General features: G+C 41.0%; 1 protein-coding gene across 4 annotated transcripts; it reads right to left on the bottom strand.

Moving 5' to 3' along the window:
• Positions 1-66: 66 nt before the first annotated feature.
• LOC104593104 (GPI transamidase component family protein / Gaa1-like family protein) lies at positions 67-24557 on the bottom strand. Of its 4 annotated transcripts, none has more exons than XM_010252792.3 (7): positions 24258-24557; positions 23104-23313; positions 22874-22965; positions 22207-22306; positions 10818-11670; positions 10209-10342; positions 67-1032 (listed from the first exon to the last, which is right to left on the bottom strand). In XM_010252792.3, the coding sequence occupies exons 2-7, from the start codon at positions 23214-23216 to the stop codon at positions 159-161; spliced, it is 2166 nt and encodes a 721-aa protein (XP_010251094.1). In that variant the 5' UTR covers positions 23217-23313; positions 24258-24557; the 3' UTR covers positions 67-158. The 4 variants fall into 4 exon arrangements, with proteins under 4 accessions (XP_010251094.1, XP_010251093.1, XP_010251092.1 ...); XM_010252791.3 differs by having other exon boundaries at positions 23104-23319; positions 24258-24499; XM_010252790.3 differs by having other exon boundaries at positions 23104-23316; positions 24258-24499.
• Positions 24558-26476: the final 1919 nt, after the last annotated feature.

Below are 26476 nucleotides of genomic sequence, written 5' to 3'. Positions count from 1 at the left end.
ATGCACACAGAAGGACCGACACTTTGGGACCAAGTCTTAATACCGCATTCTTTGTGGAGCCCATCTCTGAGTTAGAATTTGCGATCATCACCTCTAATTAACTAAATTATCCATTTGTGCAAGTATTGTTCCAAGTATAATTTTATGACAAGGAAAACTCAACAAGGATGCAGTAAAACGTACATAAATAATAACCAGCAAGGGAGATGGATCAAACCTAAGTAAAGATAAGTGGCGCTGTTCCAAGCCCAGAGTGACTCTACCCAGTTCCAGAAGTCACCTGCACTGACACTGCCTAGGCCTTCTGAATATGCCTTCAAAAACAGAAATGCAGCCGGAGGAAATCCTATAAACCCCAACGATATATTACAGGCTGTTACTGCAAGTGTTCTCAATCTCCCAGCTCTGTACACATGCTTTAAAGGGTGAACCATCAAACACATTGGAACAATCAGCAGAGCTCCAATCTGAGCTGTTGCAAAGTTAATGATTGACATAAGCCCCAGACCAATACCGGCAGCTGCAATCATCATAGACTTCAAAACAGCCCATTCTCTATTTGGAGATTGATTCACAGTAACGCATGAATATGGGGAACCCAGAATTTGGTGCAAGAATAGAAGGCTTGCAATGGATAGTAAGCCCCAGGATAGCATGCTGGTTGTTGGGGTCATCTCAGGAAATTGATACATCAGATAGGGGAGTAGAGAAACAATGGCACCCCATAGATGAATTACAAGCACAACTTTTGCAGCATGAAGCCATCTCCATGACTGAAAAGCAATTCCAGCCTCATTGGTAGAGGCAGGACCAGATTTTTGTTGTTCTTTTATACAGTGAGAATCCAACACATTGGCATCGCAATAGAGAGATGCTGCAATGATTGGAAGGGGAACAACAAGCAACCCAAAAGCAATCATATAGACTCCAACTGATACGAATTTACTGGGAGAGGTCAAGAAATAGAGGAAAAAGGATTGGTGAAACTTTTCAAGCAGGTTGTTCACTGATCGAATGGTTCCTTCAATCAACCTGCACCAAAAACCAAATAAATTAATGAATGAATGAATATTGAAAAAAAATAAAAGAATAAAAGAAACTTCCCAAACCAATTCCATCAAAATTTAAGTGTTTCTTTTATGTAACAAAAACTAAGCACTCAAAAGTAAGTGTAACATACTAACATGACACCACCTCATGATGGCTTTCTATCTACATAGAGCTCCGTTGGAAAATCTAATGCATAACGAAAATAATGCAGGGAAATGAGTTCAAAACAACATTTGCACAGGATTCTGGAGCCAAAGTATATGCTAACAACAATAATGATACATACAGGAAAGAAAATAGAAGGCCCAATACCCACATGGGGGACTCTGGGTCTGGGTACTAATGTAAATCTGTTAGTGTTACCAGGAAATTAATGATAACTGTCAGTTTTGAGCTGTTTGTATCCTTTATTTTCATAATTAATAAAATCCATGGTTATTGATATAGAAAATAAGGCCCGATAACCACACAGTTCAAAATATGTCAATCAATTATCTTATTTAGATATCAGACAATTATAACAAAATCTTCAAGCCTAAGATTAGAAACAAAGAATTCCTATAGAAGACTGTATTTACCAATCCACATATAAATTATCATCTAGAAATTTGTATTGGAAAATAATCTTGCAGTAGTAGAAAAACAAAAATAACACGAGGACGGTGATCAATCTTCACCGTCCAACACTAGTAAACCATATAAGAGAGAAGTGGGATATAAGGATAAAGATGTTCTTTCTGATTGTACAATCTTTCTTTACCAGTTTAAAATCATAACATAAATGGATTGTTTAGAATACCCCTCCCAAAAGGGAAAAAAAAACAAAATATTATTCCTTTTTATTTTACTTTTTATCATATGAAGTTTGGAATTTTAAGCTCTAAGAAGCACATTAGTCTTGGGAGGATACACATTTTGGCATTTTATTCAGAAGATTGGAGTCAAGGATATGCCCCAAACTGTGAGGCTTCAAACCACCTCCTGGTTTCAACCACCCTTGCTAAAGTAGACCACTTGGCACTTTATTGGTCATATTGAATATTCAAACTATCAAAGAAAGAAATTTAGTGACAAAAACAAACTTCCTTAAGCAATGAGTGGGACTACATGTAAGGTATCTTGCTTTTATTCATCATGTTGGGGATACGGATGGAATGAAAGCTCAGCCAGATAATTTTTCTATCAGTAACAATAAACTTTATTAAGGTTTGAAAAAGAATGGATTATAGTACAAAGTGTGTCAAGCACCTCTCTTAGAGATCTAGACTAGTCCCAGCTACCTAATCCCACACAACCACTGCCATATGAATGGCGAGGCATTTTGTGCTCAGAAACCATCATAAGAATAGGTTAAAAAAAAAGAAAGAAGAGTGGCTACATGTTATTCATTATCATAAAGAATTTCCTAAATGATGCCCCATGACTGAGCAAAATGCTCTTGAAACTCTGGGAGCTTATCTTATAGCTGTTCATCAAAGAAGGATCAAAATTACCAGATTAAGAACTCTATCCAATGGCCAAGTTCAAGTAATTTTTTATGGTACCTTGAGAATAAATCCAGGAGATGGGAGGCCTTGGTATCTGGGATACTAATCAAGGATAGTTGGTGGGGGATTTTGAATGCCAAAAGGAATAGTTGGTGGGGGCTTTTGAATGCAAATAAATATGGTCTCTAACGGAATCTGAGATATTAATCAAGCTTCCCGTACAACACCTTAGTGCTGTCTGGAAAGGCATTCAGAAAACTCATTCTCATTTTCTAGAAGGAATCACCAACAAGTTGGGCAATGGATCTCAACAGAGATTTTGGTTGGACTCTTGGTGTGGAGACAGACCATTGGCCAAATCCTACCCCAGCCTCTTCAACTACAGCCACCAACAAAGAGGCAACTGTTAGAAACCTGTTTGAATGGGAAATTGAAAGTCTAGAAAAATTGCTTCTCCATCTTCAACAATTTCAGCCTATTAGGTCAGCAAAGGACAGTAGAATTTGGAAATGGGACAAGAAGGGAGTTTTTCTGTAAAATCTATGGTACAGCATCTTAACTTGGACAGGCCTACCTTCTCTCACAAAGTTGTTTGGGCACAGAATGCACCTTCCAAAGTTGCATTCCTAGTCTGGACTGCCACACATGGCAAATACCTCATCAAGAACAAGCTGAGGAAGAGAGGGATCCCTATCACTTCCCTCACTGTCCTCTATGCAATACCTCTCAGGAAGATGCAAGCTTGTTTGGAACAGTGTTGGCCAATCTGCATTTATGCTGGATCTTCCCCAGTTTTGTCCTAAACTTTCTAAACAGTTGGAATATTGAAGGACTTTCTAGTAACGGCAGAATCAAATGGAATATGATACCTGAAGCAGTGTTATGGTCTATTTGGATGGAGAGGAACAGCAGAAATTTTGAAGGCACATCCTCTCATATTGATGAAATTATACACAACATGTTAGCAAAATTACATACTTGGGCAAAGGCACACAACATCTCAACCGATGTCCACTTGTTGTAATCACACATCATATAGTTAACTTGGTCCTTCACCCCATGTACAGCACCAATACTAGTTTGGTGCAAAGTCCAATACCTGTTGTAATCACACATCATATAGTCCAACAAATGCAGATAAGGATTTCCTTCATGGATTTCTAAACTTGTATGGACTTTGCACCAATACTAGTTTGGTCCATATATGATGGTGTGCATTGCTGTAAAGACATTGGACTTACTAACATCCCGGAGTCCAGATCAGCTGCCAACAAAATACATTCCAACACCCTCCCAACGTGATCTGACACAGCACATCTTATTAATGGTGGGTCCCACTTTTATGATGGGTCCCAGTCTCATGGTTAGATGTGTGGTGCAAGATCATGTTGGGAGGGTGTTGGAATGTGTTTTGTTGGCAGGTGATCCCAATTCACATCCCAGTGGCTAATACTCTGGTTCCTGCAGTATTTATGGATCATTATGCATACTATTTATTCTTAATAGAATCAAAAGGGCTACTGCAAGAACCTAAATTAATTCAGGTTTTTAAAATGTTCTTTTTTTTCTCTGAGATGAATTTTGAAAGGCAATGCTTCTAATTTTATTTTTTATGAATAACAATAAAAACCAATATGTCACTGCATTATATATGAAAAGTCCCCTACCATGAAATAGGTTAGGTAGTCAGAGTACGAAGAATGTTTTATTCAAAATCAATATGTTATTGAAATTTTTCAGAATTTTCACAGAAGTGGTAAAAAATCTAATTTTCTTATGCAGAAGTTAACAATATTCCACTTCTCTCTTGAACACCAGTTTTAATCAGAAACAGAAACTTGGATTGTAATGATCAAATAAGGGTCTAAACAGTACATAGACTGACTTGTGCTTCTCAATGCTTAAGGTAGAGAGAGAACAGGAAACAAATTTGGTGAGATGCTATCTATTAATTGGAATAACATTTCAGTTCTGGTTGTATACCCCCAATGGAAATCTTGTCTGGTCAGGCTAGACCATATGCTAATGTGTTGGCTAACTTTGGTATTCAGATGAATGAAATATTCAGTCTGGCAGAAAATATCTGGTCTCTCTTGCGGAGAAAACCAGTTCCAACTTAATATCAGTTTCGATGCAGATGAACTAGTTGCATATGACCAACTCAACTCTCTTTGATGAATGAATGGTATTTTATTAAATAGAGATAGAAATAGTACAAGCATGAAGCACCCTAAGAGGAGGCACGAGGTGTTACCTCCCCTGAAAGGTGGTTCCAATTGCAGTTACAAATTAGCCAAAAACAGAGAATCCCTTGAAGCCCCTTGTTTAGCTAAAGAATCTGCCAAAGCATTTGCCGATCTACTAACCCATTGAAAGCTAACTGACATGGTGCTCGTAAGCCATTTAACCTTTTTGATGATGTCCCTATATCCCCAAACAACAGTTTCTGGGTCCAACATCCATCCCACTATCACCTTAGAATCTCCTTCAACTATCAAATAGTCACTCCAAGTTGGTTGGAAATCTGTAGTCCTTGTACCACAGCTAATATCTCAGCCCTTGTAGAGTCGCCATAACCCACTGGACCTGAGAATAAGGACATAATGTTGCCATCCTTATTCCTCAAGATCCATCCTATATCTGAAGGTCCGGGATTGCCTTGACTGCCCCCATCACAGCTCAACTTCACAACTCCTTCCGGAGGGGGTAACCAACTTGCTTGTGTTCTATTTTTCTTGGATGATGTGGAGGCCACTACTGCCCAACTCCTTCGAAGGTCATCACTAGAGTAATCCGCAAAGAGATCAGTAGTTTTTAGCCAAAGGATTGCCCTTGTCAGTATACAATCCTTTATTTCAACAATGCTTCTCTCCTCCTGGAAAATTCTGGCATTTCTTTCCTCCCAAATGGTCCATAAGAGGGCTGTCCTAATACATTTGCACATTACTTTCCCTCTCTTTGTTGGCCAACCAAAAACAGACGGATCAAAAAGCAGATTTACTTCAGGAGGCAGGTTCCACCTGTACCCAAACAGCATAAAAACCTGATTCCAAATATTTATTGTAAAAGAGCAAGAAATCAGTAGGTGATAACAGTCCTCATTCTGCACTTTACATAAAATGCACCAATTGGGGGACAAGCATGAATAAGGTCTCTTTTTTTGTACATTGCCCACAGCATTAATTTTACCATAATACACTTCCCAACAAAAACCAGCAATTTTAGGTGGAATTGGCCTTGACCAGACTTCTTTAACTGGGAACAACAAAGGGGAAGGAGTAGAGCAAAGGGACTTAAAGAAGGAAGAACAAGAGAAGGAGCCACTCAAGGTCAAAGACCAAATTCTTCTATTTGGTTTAGGAGGGTCCAAACAAACAGAATCAAGTAAAAGTAAGAGCTCAGAGGCAGAAACTGATTCATCATCCCTCAACCCTCTACGGACCCAAAATCCCAATTAAGAGACAATGGAAGAATGGGGGAAGAAAGAAACCTTGAAACAGGCTCCTTTTTATAGAGGGAAATAGAAAAAAGGGAGGGATAGAGGTATTTTAATGGTTGGTTGCCCACCCAAACATCTTCCCAAAAAAACACAGAATTACCATTGCAGACATCATACCTTACGAACTTGAGAAATTTTGGGAGGATGCCAAAAATCGCCTTCCAAGGCGTAGTGAGTGTGGCCCGTTGAGATACCTCAGCATCCCAACCAGATTCAGAACAGCCATAGATACTAGCCACCACCTCATGCCACAATCTCTCTCTTTCCAGAGGCCAACTCCATAACCACTTGCCCAAAAGAGCTTCGTTCTTATTTACTAGGTTCCTTAACCCTAAACCCCCTTGTTCCTTGCTTCGACTCACCACCTCCCATCTAATCAAATGATCATTTTTCTCTGCACCTGGTTCCCACAAAAAATCCCTCATCAACTTTTCTATCTTCTTGGCTTCCCTAACAGGTATCCTGAAAACAGACAAAAAGTAGATGGCTAAGTTTGCGAGTGTGGCCCTAATCAAAGTTATTCTACCCCCTAGAGAGATATAGTTCTTTTTCCAGGTCACTAGCCTTTTTTCAAACTTCTCTACCACCGGGATCCAAAACCTACTTTCCTTTGGATTTGCACCTAAGGGAAGTACTAGATAGGTCAAGGGCCAAGCAGAAATAGGACATTCTAAGCAAGCAGCAATAGACTCCAACTCCCTTCCCTCCACATTTAGCCCCACCATACAGTCCTTCTCAAAATTTATTTTCAGGTTTGAGACATTCTCAAAGAGGGTTATTAGATTGCTCAAATTCCTTGCCCTCAACAAATCACATCCCTCACAAAAGATTATGATATCATCTGCAAACTGAAGGTGAGTAACCAAAACTTGATTTCTTCCTAATCTCCATCCTCTTATCAATCCAACCCTGTCTGCTTTTGACAAAAGTCTACTAAAATCATCAACAACCAATGTGAAAAGGAAAGGGGACAATGGATCACCTTGTCTCAAGCCCCTACATGCAGGGAAAAAATCCTTTACTACTCCATTTACTAAAATTGAGTAATGGCAAGACGTCAGACAACCACCTATCCACTTGCACCATCTATCTCCAAAACCACACTTTCTGAGCACCTCTAGCAGAAAACTCCAATCCACTAAATCATAGGCCTTTTCAAGATCCAATTTGCAAACAAAACCTTGCCTACCCAATCATCTCATCTCTTCCACACTTTCATTTGCTATTAAAATTTGGTCAACTATTTGTCTACCATGAACGAAAGCACCTTGAGCTTGACTTATGATGGGGGAAAGAACCTTTTTGATCCTCAAAGATAAGACCTTTGCCAGTATCTTATAGATGCTTGTTATCAAGCTGATTGGCTTAAAATCTTTGGGATGTTTGGCCTCTTTCTTCTTAGGGACCAGGGCTAGGAAAGTGGAATTTACTCCACGGCTAATGACAAGTTGTTCCTCAAATTCTTTGAAAACTTCTAACAAGTCTCCTTTAATTATGTTCCAACAGTCTTGAAAGAAGGCCATAGTAAAGCCATCTGGCCCTGGTGGCTTAGATCTATCCACTGAAAAAACTGCTTGTCGTATTTCCTCCTCCTCAAAACTCCTTTCCAACCACAATTTCATCTCTTCAGACAGTGTAGGCCAATCCAACCCAGCCAACTCCACTCGACTAGCTAGAGGCTTCCTTAATATAGATTTGAAGTGCGTTACAAAACAATTGGCTATTTCCTCTTGGGAGTCCAACTCCACACCATCCACTTCAAGTTTAGTCACCAAGTTTTTCCTTCTTCTTCCATTGGCCATCTCATGAAAAAATTTGGTAATCTTGTCCCCTTCCTTTATCCAGTTATTCCTGATTTCTGCCTCCAAGATATCTCTTCTCGCAAAAGAACCTCCTCTAATTCCTTTTTCAACCTCTACCTTAATTCTCTTTCTTGAGTATTCATGGTTCGTTAAGATTCCTTCTCATCCAGGTCCTCTATTTGGGTCATCAGATTGGATTTTTGTTCCTCTATTCTCCCAAAAAGGTCCCTATTCCGTTCTCTTAAGTTCCCCCTCAAGCTTTTCAACTTTTTATGAAACCTTACCCCTTTCCACTTCACCCCCCTCATATCTTGATTCCACCATTCCTCAATCTTTTTAACAAAATCTGGGTGTGTCAGCCACATATTTTCGAATCTAAAGGGTTTGGGTCCACTCCAGAAAGGTTCTTGTCCTAGCTCAATAGGACAATGGTCAAAGGTAACTCTAGGTAGAGCTTTGGATAGCAAATCTCTCCAATGATTTTCCCAACTTTCGTTAAAAAGGAACCTATCAAGCTTCGAGCAAGTTGGGCTTTCTTGGAAGTTGGACCAGGTAAAAAGGCCATGCACAAGAGTAAACTCCTTAAGCTCACTACAATTAATAAAATCATTAAATTTTCTCATACTAGTTGTAATGAGTTGTTGGGGGTTATTTGTCTCATTAACATAGGAGATAGAGTTTTAATGAAAAAAGAAGAACAAGAGGACTCCTATTGGATCCAACAACCAATAGGATTTGAGAAGGGGGGAAAAACAGATAATGACACAAGGAGAAAAAGGATTCTAAAGATTCAAAGTCCAAGAAGCCCCTCCAGCCATAATAATACCATGAGACACCACTATTGGGTGAAAATTGGAAAAAAAATCAGCAATAGACCAAGTCTTGAAAAAAGATTCGGAATACCTTCCCAAAATCTCCACTAGCCATTTGAATGGCAAAGCATGAGGAGTAAAAAAAAAAGCTTTGAATACCATAATTTATTATTACTCCTAAGGTTCTGGCTTGCAAATAGACTTTATTAGGGCCATTTTTTATGCTTTTGTCCTCCATGGGTTGTTATCACTTCTCATTAGATGGATAGCTCAAGTCAGAGTGTGCCCTACCCTTACAATTGATTCCTCACACCTATTGAATAATGCTAGCACAGTCCTTCAAATGCATTATTTATACCAAATTGTAAGTTTATGGAATTTGTCCACACTAATAAAATATGTTTATGATCTCTTAGTTTCATGTAATTGTTTTTTTTAATTTTATTTCATGTAATTGTTTTTTTAATTTTATTTCATGTAATTGTTTCTAAATATAATTATTTACCCTATGGGTGGATTCGAGCTGAGCCAAGCCAAATATCTAGCTATTCGAGCCCGGCTCGCCAAAAAACTATGAGGCTCAAACTCAATTCAAGCTAGAGACATGAGCTCGAATTTGACTCGACTCAAAAGCTCATAAATTCGAGCTCGACTGCAAGCCAAGCTTCCATAAAATTAAAAAACTATATACAAAAAATTAAGAATTATAAAAACTAGTTATTATTATACATATAACAATAAAAATATTATATATAATATGTTTATTATATATATTATTTTTTATATGTATAATATTTTTATATTTCTTATTTTTATACGTAATATATATATATATAAAAGCTTGTTTAGGCTCACAAGCCTTACAAGCCAAGCTTTATTGGGCTCGGCCTTGGCTCAATTAGCAAACAAGCCTATATACTGGGCTTGAGCTTGGCTCAAAGCTCGATTTAGACCGAGCCGACTCACGAGCCGAGCTAGAATAGCTCTTGAAAAGCACGAATTGTTTCCACCCCTAATTTACCCCATCAAAATTGGACGAAATCTTATTTATACCTATGCCTTAAGCACCATTAACTTTCATGCCCCAGTAACACAAATATCACTGCCCAGCGGGCAGCCTATTCGAGGGCCTTCCTTGTACCTACTAACCCTACCCATATGCTTTCCAGACATCACTCCCTACTTTGACTTTGCATCAAACCCATTGCTTTGATGACCAGACCCACATATCATCATATTTCACCATCGACCATACACTCCATGTCATGTGGAAAAGGAAAGACCACATCCCATTCTTGGACAACAAAGCTCACTTACCTCGACTAGTGGCAGATAGGGGAAAAATTGAACATCATTAACTTTTTCTCTTTCACAATTAGGCACGATTTAATTAACTGGAAAAAGAGAAAAGATTGAAATGATGTCCATGTTTCCAAATATATGTGCTTTATATGTTATAAACTTTTTTCATCCTAATGATGATTAAAAAAGGGATTGGTTTTAGTATCAACATTTGGACTATATATAGAGGAAATATAAGAGGTAAATGAACACCAACCTGCCACCTCGGAGAAGAAATTCCAATATCCTGACTTCATTATTCAGAGAAACTTTAGGTGAAATCTCCAATGTGATTGCATCAACTTGGTAGTCACGAAAAGCACCATGTGAACCAGTTGGCACACCTAGAGCCTATAAACAAGTAAACAACAGCAACATCACATAAATCTGGCCATGAGGTACAAGATATACCTTCTTTTTTTCTCAATCATATCAGAAGAAAATCCACAGAACACCAAGTAACTGCTTAACGAAGCATATTTAAATTCCATTTAACTAGAAGAGGACAACCATTTAAACAATCCCACATAAGGATATCCCATGCCAAAGATCAAACCCAACCAAATGAAGGCAGCTTCGAAAGAACTTATTTTTTAATGTCAAAAGAATGTCAAAGAACACTGTTCATAATCTGATAAGGCCAATTTCAGGATCATAGGTATGCCTTAGTGATTGATTGAATAAATAGTAAGCAAAACCCCCAAAATGTAAATCATGTTTGGCAGTAGACTATAGATGGTTCACCGTTGTGTTCTAACAAACATGTATTCTGGAGTTCTTTAATCCATACACCATAACAAGAAAAGCAACCATTTATGGTAATTACCTGATGATACATTGAACTTGCAAGAGTAGCAGCACCATCAATATAATCCGCAACAGGGATACCAAATTCCCATCGAGCATTCAAGCTTCTGGCCACTTTTCCTATTGTTTCAAGAACATCACCAACAATCTTGAGGAACACAGAGTCAAGTAAAAAATATAACTTCTCCACCTTTACACGCAAGCCTTGTCTATGCACAGCCAAATAATTCACAATATTGATAAGATCCAGGTTTGGCATCTGTCCATTGGATGCTTCAGCATATATACTGAGAGTATCCTTATCAGTCTCTTTGTGTTTATCCACAACCTTAAAGACAAGTCCAGCAGCCATAGTTCCAGCACGGCTGATGACATCAGTTCTGATTTGATTCTCATTCTGTTCATGAGGATAACCACTTTCAAAACATATGTCAGCATCTAATTTTTCCAAAGCACTGAATTGAGGAATATGGTAGTCTCTTAGCCAAGCAGTAACTGAGGCATACTCTCCATATCGTGCATCTGCAGCCAGCCAGATAACATCCTTTGCAAGCCATGTGACTCGAGTAAGTAAGGAGAATATTGAGTAGGCAAGGGCTAATGATAAAGCCTCACCCAGTTCAACCTTCTCTGAGTTGTAAGGTGTCACCAAAACAATAGCTTCTTTTCCATCACCACGTGGAGCTCTTATTATGCCAACGGTATTGATGGCATGTGATACACAACTATGGTTCTCTTTGATATTCCCAGAATTAGGGCTACCAGAAAAGAAGTGCAGTGGATAAAATTGACTCATTTGAGGGTGAAATTTGTGATAATAAACTTCAGAACCTGCATCTGCCATATGCTGTGCTATCAACCTTGGAATTTCTCTGTGTTGATATGCATAATAAGATACAACCATAAGGTTGAAAATAAATTGAAAATGGGAAAAAAACTAACAAATGATAAAATAAAATAAAACAATCAAAGATGCTGAGAAGATAAGACAATATTTTTCTTCACTTGCAGGCTTATACTGTTAAGCGAAGGGAAGCTTCAACTTCTAAACAACTTCAAGGAAAAGCAATGGCTTGTAAAACACTAATAAGCATTCAGGTTTGGCTGAGCCAATGGTCTTTGTATTGATTTTAGCATCTCTCAGATACAATTATGGCAAAAGTGCAAGAAATCACCTAGAAATAGTGAAACATGTAAACAGATTCATTCACACTTGGAAGATAGAAGAACTTAGCCACTTATAAATCCTTTATCACACAAGATGCTAGTCACAAATACTGAAGAAGAAGAGATCCGTCCAATGATTACTAGAAGGATATTACTTCTTGCACTGACATCATTATTTATGCAGTATGTTTAGAATTTCTTGGTTACATTCTCAAGAGAGCTAATGGCCAGACTTTCCTCATAACCAGTGCAAAATTCTATTCTCACCAAACCCAGATACTCGTTTTACATTTTCTTCCTTCACTTTAGACTGTTGTTGTTGCTAAGAAAGGAGAGAAGGGGAAAAAAGGAAGGTACCAGCTAGCTTACTGGTAGAGTCTCTAACTGGTTGTAGCAGAGACCAAGGATCAAGTCCTGCCTTCACCAAGGTTGGCGGGGGGGTTAAGGTTTTAGGGAGGGATACCACTGTTGTGTAGCCTATTTGCCTACCCAAAAAGGGAAAGATGATGTAGGGCCAAAATCTGAGAATATGGACATTCCTGCTTTGGGTGCCACATGTAATTTCTGAGCCCCAAAGCAGTATATGGATGCAAGAGGAAGCTTGCTATGAGGTATAGATGTATCAGGTCCACTTCATTCCTCTTTAGCTCAGCTGTCAAGAATTACAAAATCTCTTCTGTTTAAGGTTTGGAATAGTAGTTCAGAAATTATGTTTTTGATTTGGTTTTGCCTTAGTCATTCCAAAATCTGCTTTAAGTTGTCCTTAGAGTGTTAGAGACACAAACAGACAGAAGCTGTGGGTATATTCTAGAAGAAGAGGGCCACATCAGCCTAATGAATCAGTTTCAAAGATAGTTGAAGATAACTAAACAAGTTGACAGGTTGTTGTAATTCTGTTGTAAGTCAGTTATGATAGGAGTTAGACCAGTATAAGATAGCACTGTACCTACAATAAAGTGTTAATGAAGTTTTCCTCATTTTCTTTCTCTTTTCTTCTTCTACAAATTCAGGAGGTCATCCTCCCTCAAAGAGGAACTGAGTTGGGCAGATCCCCGACATTTGGTATCAGAGATTGCGACAGGAGGCATTATGCCAAGCACACGATCAGAAACCATGGAAGAGCGAATGGATCAAATGGAGATTCATCTGCAAAAGACCACTGGTGATTTGCAAGAAATCCAACACACTCTGGCAACATTGATGGCCCAGCTGGAGAAAAACTATACGGGCGGAAACCACATCAGTGATCAAGAAGGGAACAGCAGAGATCAAAAAGGAGGAAATTGTGTCTGGACGGCAAGTAGATCGGCCAAACTGGATTCCCAAAATATTTAGGTGACGATCCCATACTTTGGATATTTAGGGCGGAAATATACCTTGAATACCATGATACACCCAGTCACTAAAGGGTTCTCATTGCTTCATTCCATCTAGAAGGAGAAGCAATTTTGTGATTCCAATGGTTTTGTCGTACCCATCCAAAAATTTCTTGGGTAGATTTCACAGAAGTTCTGTGTATCCGTTTTGGACCAACAAGATTTCACAACTACGATGAAGTCCTGTCTAAACTCAAGCAAACAGGATCTATGAGGGATTATCAAATTGAGTCTGAAAGGTTATCAACTAGGGTTCAAGATTGGCCTGAAAAATCATTACTTGGCTGCTTCATCGGTAGCCTGAAAGATGATATAAGAATAGAAACCAAGGCCCTTCAACCCACTTCAATGCTTGTAGCGATTGGTTTGGCATGACTGCAAGAAGAAAGAATCAGTTGCCTTAAAAGAGTGAATTGACCAAGCCAGTTCAGCCTTGGCCTGCCATTACTACCTAGTCCACCTATCCAACCGAGTAGCCCATCAACCCTGGGATCCGGCCAGGCACCCATAAGAACTCAATCCAACACGTAGACAGAAGGCCCACAATCTAAGTACAATGCATCATCCCAGCCCCAGTACTATTAAGAAAAATATCATGGGCCAAGATGCAGGCCCAAAGAGACCACGGTCTCTACTATAATTGCGGCGACAAATTCGGTCTTGGGCATAAATATAATGCAACTATGCAAGAACCAGCAATTATTTCTGCGATAAGCGGAGGAACTGGATTCCAAGGGTGAGGCCCAATACACACCAAATCACATACAAATTGAATGAGAATATGGACCTGAATATGGTCTAGACCAACCCAAAATCTCTTTACATGCCACTAACAAGGTTAACATCCACCCAGACAATGAGAGTAGCTAGATCCCTATTGGGCTAGGCTATTCCAGTCTTGATTGATAGCGGGTCATCATTAAACTTTGTGGCCAAGTGGCTGCCAAACAATTAGGCCTAATCATTGAACAAGTGGCACCATTCAAAGTCCATGTAGCTGATTGTAATATTATCAGCTGTGACAATATTTGAAAGACGTTCACATAAAGTTTCAAGGTTATTTGTTCAAGGTGGAACTCTATCCATTGGATCTTAGTGGGGTAGATGCTGTACTGGGTGTACAATGGTTACAACAGTTGGGACCAGTTGTATGCAACTGGTCTCAGCTAACAATGGACTTTTCCCTTAATGGAAAGAATTACCGTTTGGATGGATTGGCCACAATTTCATCACAACCTGAGGGGCTGAGAGCCATCATTAAAACCAGTTACAATGAAGGGCAACCAATCCTATTGCGTATTGGGTTGGACCCCAGCCTAGTTTTGACAATTCCAGAGGAAGCATCCATTTCAGCATAAGACCAACAAGGCCTCCGGCAGCTGCTCCACACCTATTCGAATATTTTCTAGGAGCCTAAGGAGCTACCACCCTCCAGACCCATGGACCATAGACATCATCCCGGGTGCAGCTCCATCAAATGTCAGACCCTATTGTTATCCAAGATTCCAGTGGAAGGAAATGGAAAACATTGTACAAGAATTATTAGTGAAAAGGTTTATACAGCCCAGTTCAAGCCCATATTCAGCACCAATCCTCTTGGTCAAAAAAATAAAAAAGGACGGGACTCGGAGATTTTGCTTTGACTACCGTGCTTTAAATCAGATTATAGTAAAAGACCAGTTTCCCATTCCCAACTATTAGATGACTTACATGTAGCTACTATATTCTCTAAGCTTGATCTACACTCTACAGTCAGGCTAGCACCAAATATGGATGCACCTGACTGATGTACCAAAAATTGCATTCCGTACGCATGACATCATCATGTCATTTGGATTGACAAATGCACCAGCAACATTTCAAGCCATCGTGAAAGAGGTATTCCATCCCTATTTGCATCGTTTTATTTTAGTCTTCTTTGATGATATGTATATAGTGTTGATTGGCCTTCCCACCTACACCATTTAACCATTACCTTGGAACTTCTGAGACAATACCAATTATATGCAAAGGCCTCCAAATGTGGTTTTGAACAAACACAACTCCAATTGCCCCAACTTACATTTTCCAGGCCCAGCACTATTGGAGTTTGTTGGGACCCAAATACCTTCCCCTAACCCAACACAGGGAGTGGAGCAGGCCACTACCCATCAGCAGTACTCAAGGAAGCAGAAAGGACAGGCGACAGAGCCTCAGAATTAGTTACACAGAGAGGGTGATTCTGTCGACAGAAGATATTCCCTCCATGATATTTCCCAGAGTTGGTTATCAGTTAGTTATTCTGCCTATCAGAGGATATTCCCTCTATGATTACACCTGTAGGCCAGATATATAAGGCCATACTCTTTTAAAGAAGGAATGAATGAATATCCCCTGTTTTTCTCTTTCACTGAATCCCTCTTTTCCTACCTTCCCTTCTCTTCTTCCTCTCCATTTTCTGTTTTCAGGAGGTTAAGCCACCCTCGAAGGGGCTTCCAAGGTGAGCGGTGTCTCACCAAGTTGGTATCAAAGCAAGGTTGTAGACCAGCTATGCCGCAGACAAGATCCTCTACCATGGAAGACAGAGTCGACCAACTTGAGATTGGGTTCCACCAAGTACTGAACAAACTCAGGGATCTCAAGGTGGTCATCTCTAACCTTGCCTCCCAACAACAGTCCGGCGAGACCAGTCAGCCAACAGGGGCCGACGCCTCTGTTTCCGGAAGCCAGGGAACTGGGGGTTACCCCGCTGGAAAGGTTACTAAAATCAAAATTTCCAACTATTCCGGTGGAGATCCCATTCCTTGGATCTTCAGAGCAGAGAGATTCTTCGAGTACCATGAAACCCCTGCACACCAGCGCGTCGCCATCGCCTCCATTCACCTTGAAGGAGACGCTATTCTCTGGCTTCAGTGGTATCGACAAACCCATCCTCAGGTAGCTTGGGCGGAGTTCACGGAAGCTCTGTGCATCCGTTTTGGGCCGACGGCGTTCATGGATTATGACGAACTCCTCACTTGATTAAAACAGACGGGGACAGTAGCAGACTACCAGCTCGAGTTCGAAAGAATGGCGACTAGAGTACACGGATGGCCGGAGAAGGCCTTGGTTGGGTGTTTTGTGGGAGGTCTCAGAGAAGACATCCGCCTGGAAGTGAGAGCTCTTCGATCCATGTGGCTAATGGGAATCAGATGTTATGTGATGGTGTATGTAAGAAGGAAAGGATCCTCGTACAGGGCCACAATTTCGTGGTAGATCTCCACCCATTGGAATTCTCGGGGGCTGATATTATTTTGGGAATCCATTGGTTACGTGGCCTAGGTCCTGCACTATGTGATTGGGCCAGAATGACAATGGATTTTTGCCAAAATGGACAGACCTGCCATTTGCAAGGGGTGCGGCCCCCTAGTCCCCGAGGTGATACCTTAGCCTCTATAATACGGGCCTCCAAGGATACTGGACAGCCCTTGTTTATGCATTTAGGCATTCGGCCCACAGTTCCAATTTTAAACAATCAGGACTGTGACCAACCTACTGAAGCCCAACACCAGAGCCTAAGATCGATCCTCGATCCGTTTGGTGACATATTCAAGGAACCGAACCAGTTACCTCCACCCCGGGCCCATGACCATCAGATACCCCTCCTACCCGAATCCAAACCAGCCAATGTGAGGCCATATAGATACCCTTATTTCCAAAAGCTGGAAATTGAGAAGGCAGTAAAAGAGCTACTGGACAAGGGGCATATACAGACCAGCACCAGCCCGTTTTCATCCCCCGTACTCCTAGTGAAGAAGAAGGATGGTGGTTGGCGGTTTTGCGTAGATTACTGGGCCCTGAATCAGATTACAGTGAAGGACAAGTTCCCAATACCTCTCATTGATGAATTGCTGGACGAGTTAGGGGAAGCACAAGTGTTCTCCAAACTGGACCTGCGGTCCGGGTATCATCAGATCCGGGTTCACCAGGCTGATATCCACAAGACAGCCTTTAGGACCCACGATGGCCATTATGAGTTTCTGGTTATGCCGTTTGGTCTTACCAACGCCCCCTCCACCTTTCAGGCCCTCATGAATGACATCTTCAGGCCTTTCTTAAGGCAATTTATTCTGGTATTTTTCGATGACATCTTGGTTTACAGCAAGGATTGGGGCACCCATATGAAACATCTTAAACTTACCCTCACAATTCTGAGAGAGCACTAGTTGCATGCCAAATTGGCAAAGTGCTCCTTTGGACAAAGACAGATTCGGTACTTAGGCCATGTGGTTGCTGCAGGCCAGGTCATGGCAGACCCAGAAAAGATAGGTGCCATCCAAAATTGGCCCAAGCCCACCACTGTAAAGGCTCTCAGGGGTTTTCTTGGGCTTACCGGTTATTATAGGCGCTTCATTAAGGGGTATGGGCTTATGACCGCCCCTCTAACACGCCTGTTAAAGAAGGATTCGTTTGGGTGGGCTGATGATGCCCAACGAGCCTTTGAAGACTTGAAGACAGCAGTTTCTAGCCCTCCAATCCTCACTCTTCCGGATTTCTCTCAACCCTTTGAGATAGAGTGTGATGCATCAGGTGTCAGAGTGGGGGCCGTTCTGATGCAGAAGGGGCAACCCATTGCTTATTTCAGCAAAGTTCTCTCAGCAGCTCACCAAAATCAGTCCACCTATGTCAAGGAAATGATGGCCGTGGTAATGGCAGTACAGAAATGGCGTGCATACCTATTGGGACGCCAATTTATCATCAGGACAGACCAAAGAAGTTTGAAGTACATAGCAGAACAAAGGGTGCACACCCCGGAGCAGCAAAAATGGCTTAGTAAACTAATGGGTTTCAACTACCACATCGAGTATAAACCTGGGCCTGCCAACAAAGTAGTTGATGCCTTATCACGGGTAGAAGAGCTGACCCAACAGAGTTGCTCCAACCCGAGGCCCTACATGATGCAAATCTGGCTCAGATAAGGTTCAAATGGGCCCAGAACCCAACATCTACTCCTGGTTATTAAGTTTGTGACTCTACACTCTACTATAAAGGTCGATTTGTCATTCTGACCACTTCAGCCCATTTAGCTGAATTACTACAGTTTTTTCACAATTCAGCCACGGGAGGCCACTCAGGCATCTTCAAAACATATAAGCGATTAGCAGCCCATTATTATTGAGTTGGAGAACAAGACAATAAGGGACTATGTCACTTCTTGTGATGTTTATCAACGATAGAAATATGAAGCCCAGAAACCCAGTAGGCTTCTTACAACCCTTGCACATCCCAAACCAAGTATGGGATTAGATCTCAATGGACTTCATCGTGGGATTACCAATCTCAAAGGGAAAATCAATTCTTCTTGTTGTAGAGGACTGCCTATCAAAGTACAGTCATTTTATACCTCTAGCACACTCCTACACAGCTGCCATGGTGGCAGAAGCATTTGTTAGAGAGTTACGAGGTTACAGGGAAAATTCAGTGCGGTTGGATTCGAAGGGATTTTCTCTTCGAGTCCACTAAAATTTTGACACATCATTTCATGCTTAACTGGCCATTACTTACAACCGGTTGGAACTTAAATAAAAATTGATAAAAGATATAATAAAAAAAAAATCTACATTCTGCAACTTGTGAAAAAGACTTGTAGAGCAGTCTCTGCAAAGCCCTGTGACTCAAACCTTCTCCCCCCAACCAATAACAACAATAAGCCTTATCAATGGTGTTCAAACTGCAACAAAACGACAACTGTAGATTTTAGCGACGACAAAAATGGTATTAACGGAAAGTTTCAAACATCAAAGTGTTCAAAGGTGAATGAAACCCCAAAATACAGAAGGCAGAAACTGAGAACAAAAAAGCTAATGAACCCACTGATTTGTGTCCAAGAATCCTTTGTAAGAGTGAAGATCCTAACTCTTAACTCATTTTTGCAAAGTTGTCAACACCGACCAAGTTAATGAACTCACTGATTTCTGTCCAAAAATCCCTAATACCACTTTTTCGTATTAAAATCTGAAACCCAAGAATCCTTTGAAAATAGAAATTTTTGAGAGCCTATCGTGAAAGAAAACCCTGTGCGTGACAGCGTGACTGTTTGAATATATTTTTCTTGAAAAGATATCTTTGGAGAATTGGAGCTATTGATTTTACTTTCAGAAGCTTAAGTATGGAGGAAGAAGAAGACCTCTCATATCTTGCAAATCCAAAGCCAAAACAGGGTTTGTCTTCCCATTAATGGTTGGAGGAGCAAGGCTTGAGTTGCATTTGGATTGAGAATGTAAGGATTTGTCTTGCAAATCCAAAGCCACAACCGTGAGGAAGGTTTTGTCTTCCCATTAATGGTTGGGGGAAAAGGGTTCGAGTATGAGAACATGAGGGTTTCGAACTTTCTGTCAATATTTAGTTAGATTTCTTTACAAAAATTTTATATTTATCAATTTTTATTTAAAAATATTTTTATCAATCATAACCTGCAGTAAAACTTCAGCCGGTCGCCGGTGCTGACCAGTCTAGCACCGAAAGACGTGTCAAAATTTTAGTGGACTCGAAGAGAAAATCCCTTTGAGTCCAAACACACTGAATCCGAACTGACCAAGACCCATCTTTACTTAGCAACTTTTGGAGAGAATACTTCAAGCTGCAGGGTACCATGCACAACACCTCTACCAGCTATCATCCTCAGTCTGATGGGCAAACTGAGGTTGTAAACAGATGCATCGAGACCTATTTACGTTGTTTTGTGGGGGGCAAACCTAAACAATGGGTACAATGGCTGCCTTGGGCAGAGTTCTGGTACAACTCATCATTCATGGCAGAGATCCACCATCTATTCTTCCTTACAAGGGCTCTTCAGCCAATGTGACGGTTGATGAGTGCCTCTCCTCACATGATGAAATTCTCCATGACCGTAAGGCACACTTTTCTTTTAGAAAAGGTAACAAAATTTTATTGGATTAAATAAAGAGTACATGAGGAGATGTACAACATAAAAGGGGAAACCCCTGGGGATTACACTGGAATCAAGTTGTCACTATACATACATCCATGTGTGCTCCTAACTTAGCTAAACCATCCACAATAGGGTAGTTCCCTCGGAATCCAAATCTGATTAGCATTCGGCAGATCCAGAGATTCTCTAGCTTCTGTCAAAAAATGACTTAATCTCCACGGACCTCCTTTTTCTCTTAACCATTTGATAGTATTTGCCGAATCTCCTGCTATGGTTAAGTTTTGAATGCCCAGGTTTCTAACTATTCTGATTCCCGTGAGAGCTGCCAACACTTCCACCTTGGTAGAATCAGCGACACCTATTGGACCACTAAAAGTCCACACAATAACACCCCTTTCATCTCTTACTATGCCTCCTATACCAGCTACTCCTTGGTTGCCTGACGCACTCCCATCAAAGTTTAGAATTGTCCCTCCCTCCCCTCTTATTTACTAACACACAGAGAACAGCAGGGAGGGGGGGGGAATCGACTGGGAGAAGAGAAACTGTGCACTTCTGTTGAGATCATTTACTGAGAATCCTTTAAACATATCAGAATTAATGGCCCAAAGATTACAGTGTAGGGTAATTTGGGAGACTACTGGGAGAAGAGAAACTGTGCACTTCTGTTGAGATCATTTACTGAGAATCCTTTAAACATATCAGAATTAATGGCCCAAAGATTACAGTGTAGGGTAATTTGGGAGACTAACTCCTCATAAGATCAAACTTGGCACATGCTCAAGACCAGATGAAGCACTATCATGATGCAAGACATGGGCCTGCTAATGAATCAGTTTCAAAGGCAGTTGAAGATAACTAAACAAGTTGACAAGTTGTAATTCTGTTGTCAAGTCAGTTATGATAGGAGCTAGGCCAGTAATAAGATAGCATTGTACCTACAATAAAGTGTGAATGAAGTTTTTCTCATTTTCTTTCTCTTGTCTTCTTCTATAAATTCAGGAGGACATCCTCCCTTGAAGAGGATCTGAGTTTGCTATAAGTCTTCATTAAGCAATGCTATCACAACATCAATTAATCATCAAATAGCAAGTTGAGGGCCAGACCAACTGTGTCATTAATGAGTTGGTTGATAATCATTGTGCAATTGCTGGGATTACTAAGCATCAACTAGGTTAACTAGTGAAATAATGACTAGTCAACCACAAAGTTATTTCAAAGCTTTATTTGTTTGTGTTTATCTCTGATCACTTATATCATGATAATAGTGTATGCTAAACATAGAGATATTAATCATATAGAATATGATTGCCAGCACTTCCATTTAGTTACCAAAAGATACTGAGGAATAGAATGGAAATCTATAATTTGGCAACAATTATTTTGTATATTTAATATAAGTTCATTCAACTTAGTAGTAATTAGCAGCATGCATTTGCTTTTTCTCCAAAAGCAATGGGATATGACACTATCTTCTAATGAATTTTAAACCATAAATAAGGTTTCATCATAAACAATGTTGCATGCACGGGAGAACAAAAATCAGAACCACACGTGGATCTGAGAGTTTGACTAAGCAAGATGAAAAAAGATGGATTCATGAATATCTCCATAAAAAAAATATATATATAATTAACACAGCCCCCTTTTTTTTGAATTCTAGCATTATATACTTATAGAAAAAGGTTTGAAGTTACATAGAATATATGTAGTGTTGGACTCCAATACACACACTTCATCCATTCAGGAGATTCCATGAAAGACTAATTATAAACCAAATGCTAGCAAAGTGCAATTCCAAGTCCATATTAGTCACCTACTAGAATAATGAAACAAAGAAATACCAATATGACACCAACAATGTTAGAAGGAAACTTCCAATTATTTGAAAGATATTACATGATTAAGGGATCTTAAAATGAAAAGGTAATTTCTTATGCAGAGGTGGAACTTACATTCTGGCTTCTTCTGATGATAGTTTCAAGCCAATTATGTCCTTAACCAATTTGTTTGCTTCTTTTACATCCTGAGAAGAAAGCATGGAATTGGCAGAACCTGAAATGATAAATTGGTTACATTTAGATTTAGGGATGAAGTCAAGATGGTAAAGTTCCAGCTCCAATGCTGCTACGAAATATATAAGAAAAAGTTCATAGAAGTTGCTTCTAAAAGTTGACAGACTCATATCTATTTGTTGTTGTTTTACTGTTAATTATTTGTTCTTTCCTTTACTTATAGGTGATGGGGGCACTTTAGTCATAGCAACTTGTTTTTAATGACTCGTATAAATAACAATTAATGGGGGCGGCAGAACCATTACATTCTGCTCTCCTTTTTCTTCTATTTTTTCTTCTTCTCCTCCTTCTCTTCCTCTGTTTTTTCTTCTCTTCTTCTTTCTAGTTTCTTGGCTGATCTCACACTAAACCTAGTTCTGTTAACAGCTGTTATTCCAAGTATACAATAATAAAAGTACAATGTAAGCATTTAAACCCCCCCCCCCCCGGGCGCCAACTGCCAAGTGTGACCAAAGAAAAATAAAAGGTTTCTAGGTATGAAGCTAAAGCATTTTCAAATTTCAATTTGAATCTAAGAGCAAACAAGAAAAAGAAGAGAAAATCTCACCAGGCATGAGAGCATTTTCTGAAATATAGGTATTTTTAGCAAAAAGAGGCAACAGAATAAGAGCCACAATCCCTGCAGCAAAGCAAAGCAAACTGTTTCCAACCCGCAAACATAAATCAGTATCACAACCACAGGCAGCTAACTAGTATTACTACACCTACAAACTTTTTATGTATATCTAGCTGATTTCAGAGAGAGAGAGAGAGAGAGAGAGAGAATAGAGAGAATACCTAACAACAATGCTGTGAGAGATGAGGAATATCCCGATACGAACAATGGGACGAGGCTTGATTTTTGGATTTTTAGTGTCACCGCTGCTGCCAGCCATCATCCTGGGTTTCATCTGCTCTTCCTTCAAAACTACACCTGCTTTGAACCCTGAAAGTCTGACACTGAGCCCAGATTTTGGATCCTCCGTTTGGGGCACTACAGCGACCACCCTGCTTCTACCAATAAATTTTAGCCAAGTTAGAAGCTCCATTTGTAATGCACGTGACCAGCTGAACACTTATAATTCAGCTTATTGAAAGAAATAGACAAAATAAAATTCATAGTGATAGTCCAGGGTGGCAAATGGATGGGTTGCAACCTGACCAAACCCCTAACAGAAAATTCATACAAAACAGAGTTGCCTTAAAATTTTCTGAAACTAATCCTCTAAACTATTGTACGTTTCCAATATCACTTATGAGGAAAGGAGAATTAATCTGGGACTGGAAATTGAGAATGGGTTCAATGTACTCAGCCAAATCCTATCGATAAAGCCCAAAAGAAATGGGGAAGGAGTTAATCCAAAGGAAACAAGTGTACTGTAGATGGACTGCATTTCCGGAAGGACGTTTTGCTTCATTTTCAACAGTAATGCAGGTTATCTTGGCTTGGACTTTGTTGGTATCAGTTATGTTTAGAAGATGTTCATTTCCAACCCCTACTATGAACTCAAGATTTGAATCAGAGAATGCGCGGAGGGCATTTGGATCGGCATCATAAAGTTTGACTCTGTTGATGTTAAGGGACTCAAGGAGGATGGAAGCCCGTGAAGTTGATTAAGAGATTGTCAGTAATTTGGATGTAGTTAATTCTGATCGCAAGAACGAGGGTTGAACGACTGGAACTGTTAAAATATAACCGCAAGGCCGGGGGCTTGGGAACTAAATTACAATTTTCTGCTGTTTATGAAAAAAAGAAATGAAACTATATCAAATTTCATTAAGAAAACAAATTAAAAAAATGCAATTCAATGAGGAAGAATGGCAGTATTTGATAAAAGATACGATGAATGATGAACTGAGAAATTCAGAATAACTGTAAATTAAACTGAGAAATTCAGAACATCTGTAAATTAAACTGAGTAATTCAGAAACAACTAATAAAGCATTCATACTTTCAAAGCCCCAGTCTAAAAACGCCCGAAACTCCCTTGTCTTCTCTGCAAACAGCGGAACTGGAGACGAGCGGAGGTGGTAGAGGACTAAGGAGAGAGTTGCAGTCTTGCAGAGTAAACAAAAAAGGGTGATTTACTTAGAAACCCCTGTAGACCATGTATTTACTAAAACTACCCAGGCGTATTGACTATTGAGTAACACCCTTAGTTTCCAAATTCTAAGATCTGTTATCGGCCGTGCTTGGGTTACCTTTTGCCAAAATTCGAAAGGCCCAGCCCGAAGCCCGCCCATCATGAACTGAAGACGCTATTTACTACGATTTTTTAAATAGAAGTAAGAAATTACATTTTTTAAACCTAACGCTTGTTTTATCAAATTAATCAAAAAAATGAATTCGACTATGATACTAAAAAGGCATTGATGAAGGAAGATTTGGCCCAAACTCGTAATCGCTCGTGGTAAAGGCAAATAGCTCGACAAAACAGTGCGCCCAGGGCGCGAGCCTGAGCTCCCTACAAGGAGCCTGAGCTCGACAAAACAGTGCGCCCAGCAGTCCGAACTCCCTACAAGGAGCCTGAGCTCTCCCTGAGGCCCCGAGCCTCACACAAGGCAATGACCCGAACTGGCCCGCCTCACGACAGTTCGGGACACTCCCCTATCCGAACTCAATACTTCATCTCGTTCACCACTCCAGCACTTCGCCTCTAGGACGGTAGACTGAACAAACGTACCATACCTGACACCGAGGATGTTCGTATCCAAGGGCGGCGCACCCGACTGACCTGGGATCTGACGCTTGACAACCGCACTTCAACGGCCACCTGCCGCCGCCACCAGCCACCGTCGTCACCAGCCGCAGAGACGGCTTCGACAAAGAGAGCAGTGGCGGTTTCGCCCAGCCAGAGGGGATGACATCCGAACTGGCAGGAGCTCAGAAATAATCATACCCGATCTGACAGAAGCTTAGAAGTGAGTGCGCGAGGTGGTTATAAAAGGCTCCCTACCCCCAAAAACAAGGTATGTGAACTTTGCGTCATCTGGTTTTATCTTGCCTTTGAGAGAATTCTAACTTGAGCTTCGGAGCATTCATACCGGGTTCCCCCCGGAGTTTCCTCATCTTCTCCGTTTTCAGGCTCCCTGTAGCTCCGTTCAGAGGCAAGGTCGTTGATAGCTAGGACCAGCCGGATTGCGCACCATCAATTGGCGCCGTTTGTGGGAAACGCTTCTAAAAGCCTCCCTCTAAAACTCTCATAACCTCTTTTCTCCAAAAACCCCAACACTCATGGCTTCTTCCAGCAACGTCGGACGTAGCACGGAGACAAACACCACCGGGGAACAACTTCAAGTCCCCGTGGTGTGCGTCGGACAGTTCACCATCCCCCTTCCGGTGGATGGGATCCCCAGCTTGAATGCGCCACAAGCAGTGGCACCCGTAAACCTTTCTGCCATGAGCATCCCCTTTCCTCTCCCTATCGAAACAACCTTTACTGAACCAATTGTTGTCCCCCTGGCAACCAGCCAGAACCAGTTGGACGACCTGATGCAATACATGCGGGCAATGCAAGCCCAAATGCAACATCAGCTCCAGCAACACCAAGTAGTGCACAACATCTCCCAGTATCACTATCAGCAGCAGTTCCCCCAACTGCCTCTGAACCAACCACTACTTCCACCTTGGCACCCTGCTCCGAAGCCGGTTAAGGCCTCCCCTCAGGGTCGACGCCCCCACTAGGGAGAAATCGCCCGGCCCCAGAACCCCCCTAACAGCCAGGCCTCATCCCTAGGCCGAAGGGAAAGAAAAATCACCCCCGCCTCGCAGCTCGTAGGCGGGTCAGGAACCTCGCCCGCAAGGTCAGCACCTCGGCGCTTCAGGCTCGAGTTCCCACTCACGGAGAACCGATTCAGCACCCTGGCAGCAGACTACCAACATTTCGGGCCCATCGAGCTCAACAACACAGAGGCCAACAGGGCCAGTACCAGGCCCACTCGACAACGAAGGCGCCGGCGAAGTCGCCGAACTGCCACCCGTGTGCTGCCCGAGCTCAGAGGTAAAGAAGAGATGAGCTCGGACGAGGTAAAAGCTGCCACAATTCTCTCAGTTCCTTCCCCCCTCGCATCAGAACTCCTGGCAGTCCCCATGCCCAGAGACTTCAAGCTCCCACCTTTGGACAAGTATGATGGGTCCTTTGACCCCAACGACCACGTTGATGCTTTCCAA

This window comes from Nelumbo nucifera, chromosome 3 (genome assembly GCF_055504915.1).
Source record: "Nelumbo nucifera cultivar China Antique chromosome 3, China Antique-T2T, whole genome shotgun sequence".
NCBI lineage: Eukaryota > Viridiplantae > Streptophyta > Magnoliopsida > Proteales > Nelumbonaceae > Nelumbo > Nelumbo nucifera.
This window is presented reverse-complemented; position numbering and strand designations above follow the sequence as displayed.

What these genes read in the sequence shown, in the direction of transcription:
- LOC104593104 (XM_010252792.3), bottom strand. Translation starts at nt 23,216, where the DNA reads ATGAAACCCAGGATGATGGCTGGCAGCAGCGGTGACACTAAAAATCCA. An exon ending in TCTCACAGCATTGTTGTTAG is followed by an intron (nt 22,966 to 23,103) that starts GTATTCTCTCTA and finishes GGTTGGAAACAG; the next exon opens with TTTGCTTTGCTTTGCTGCAG. An exon ending in TCATCAGAAGAAGCCAGAAT is followed by an intron (nt 11,671 to 22,206) that starts GTAAGTTCCACC and finishes ATATCAACACAG; the next exon opens with AGAAATTCCAAGGTTGATAG.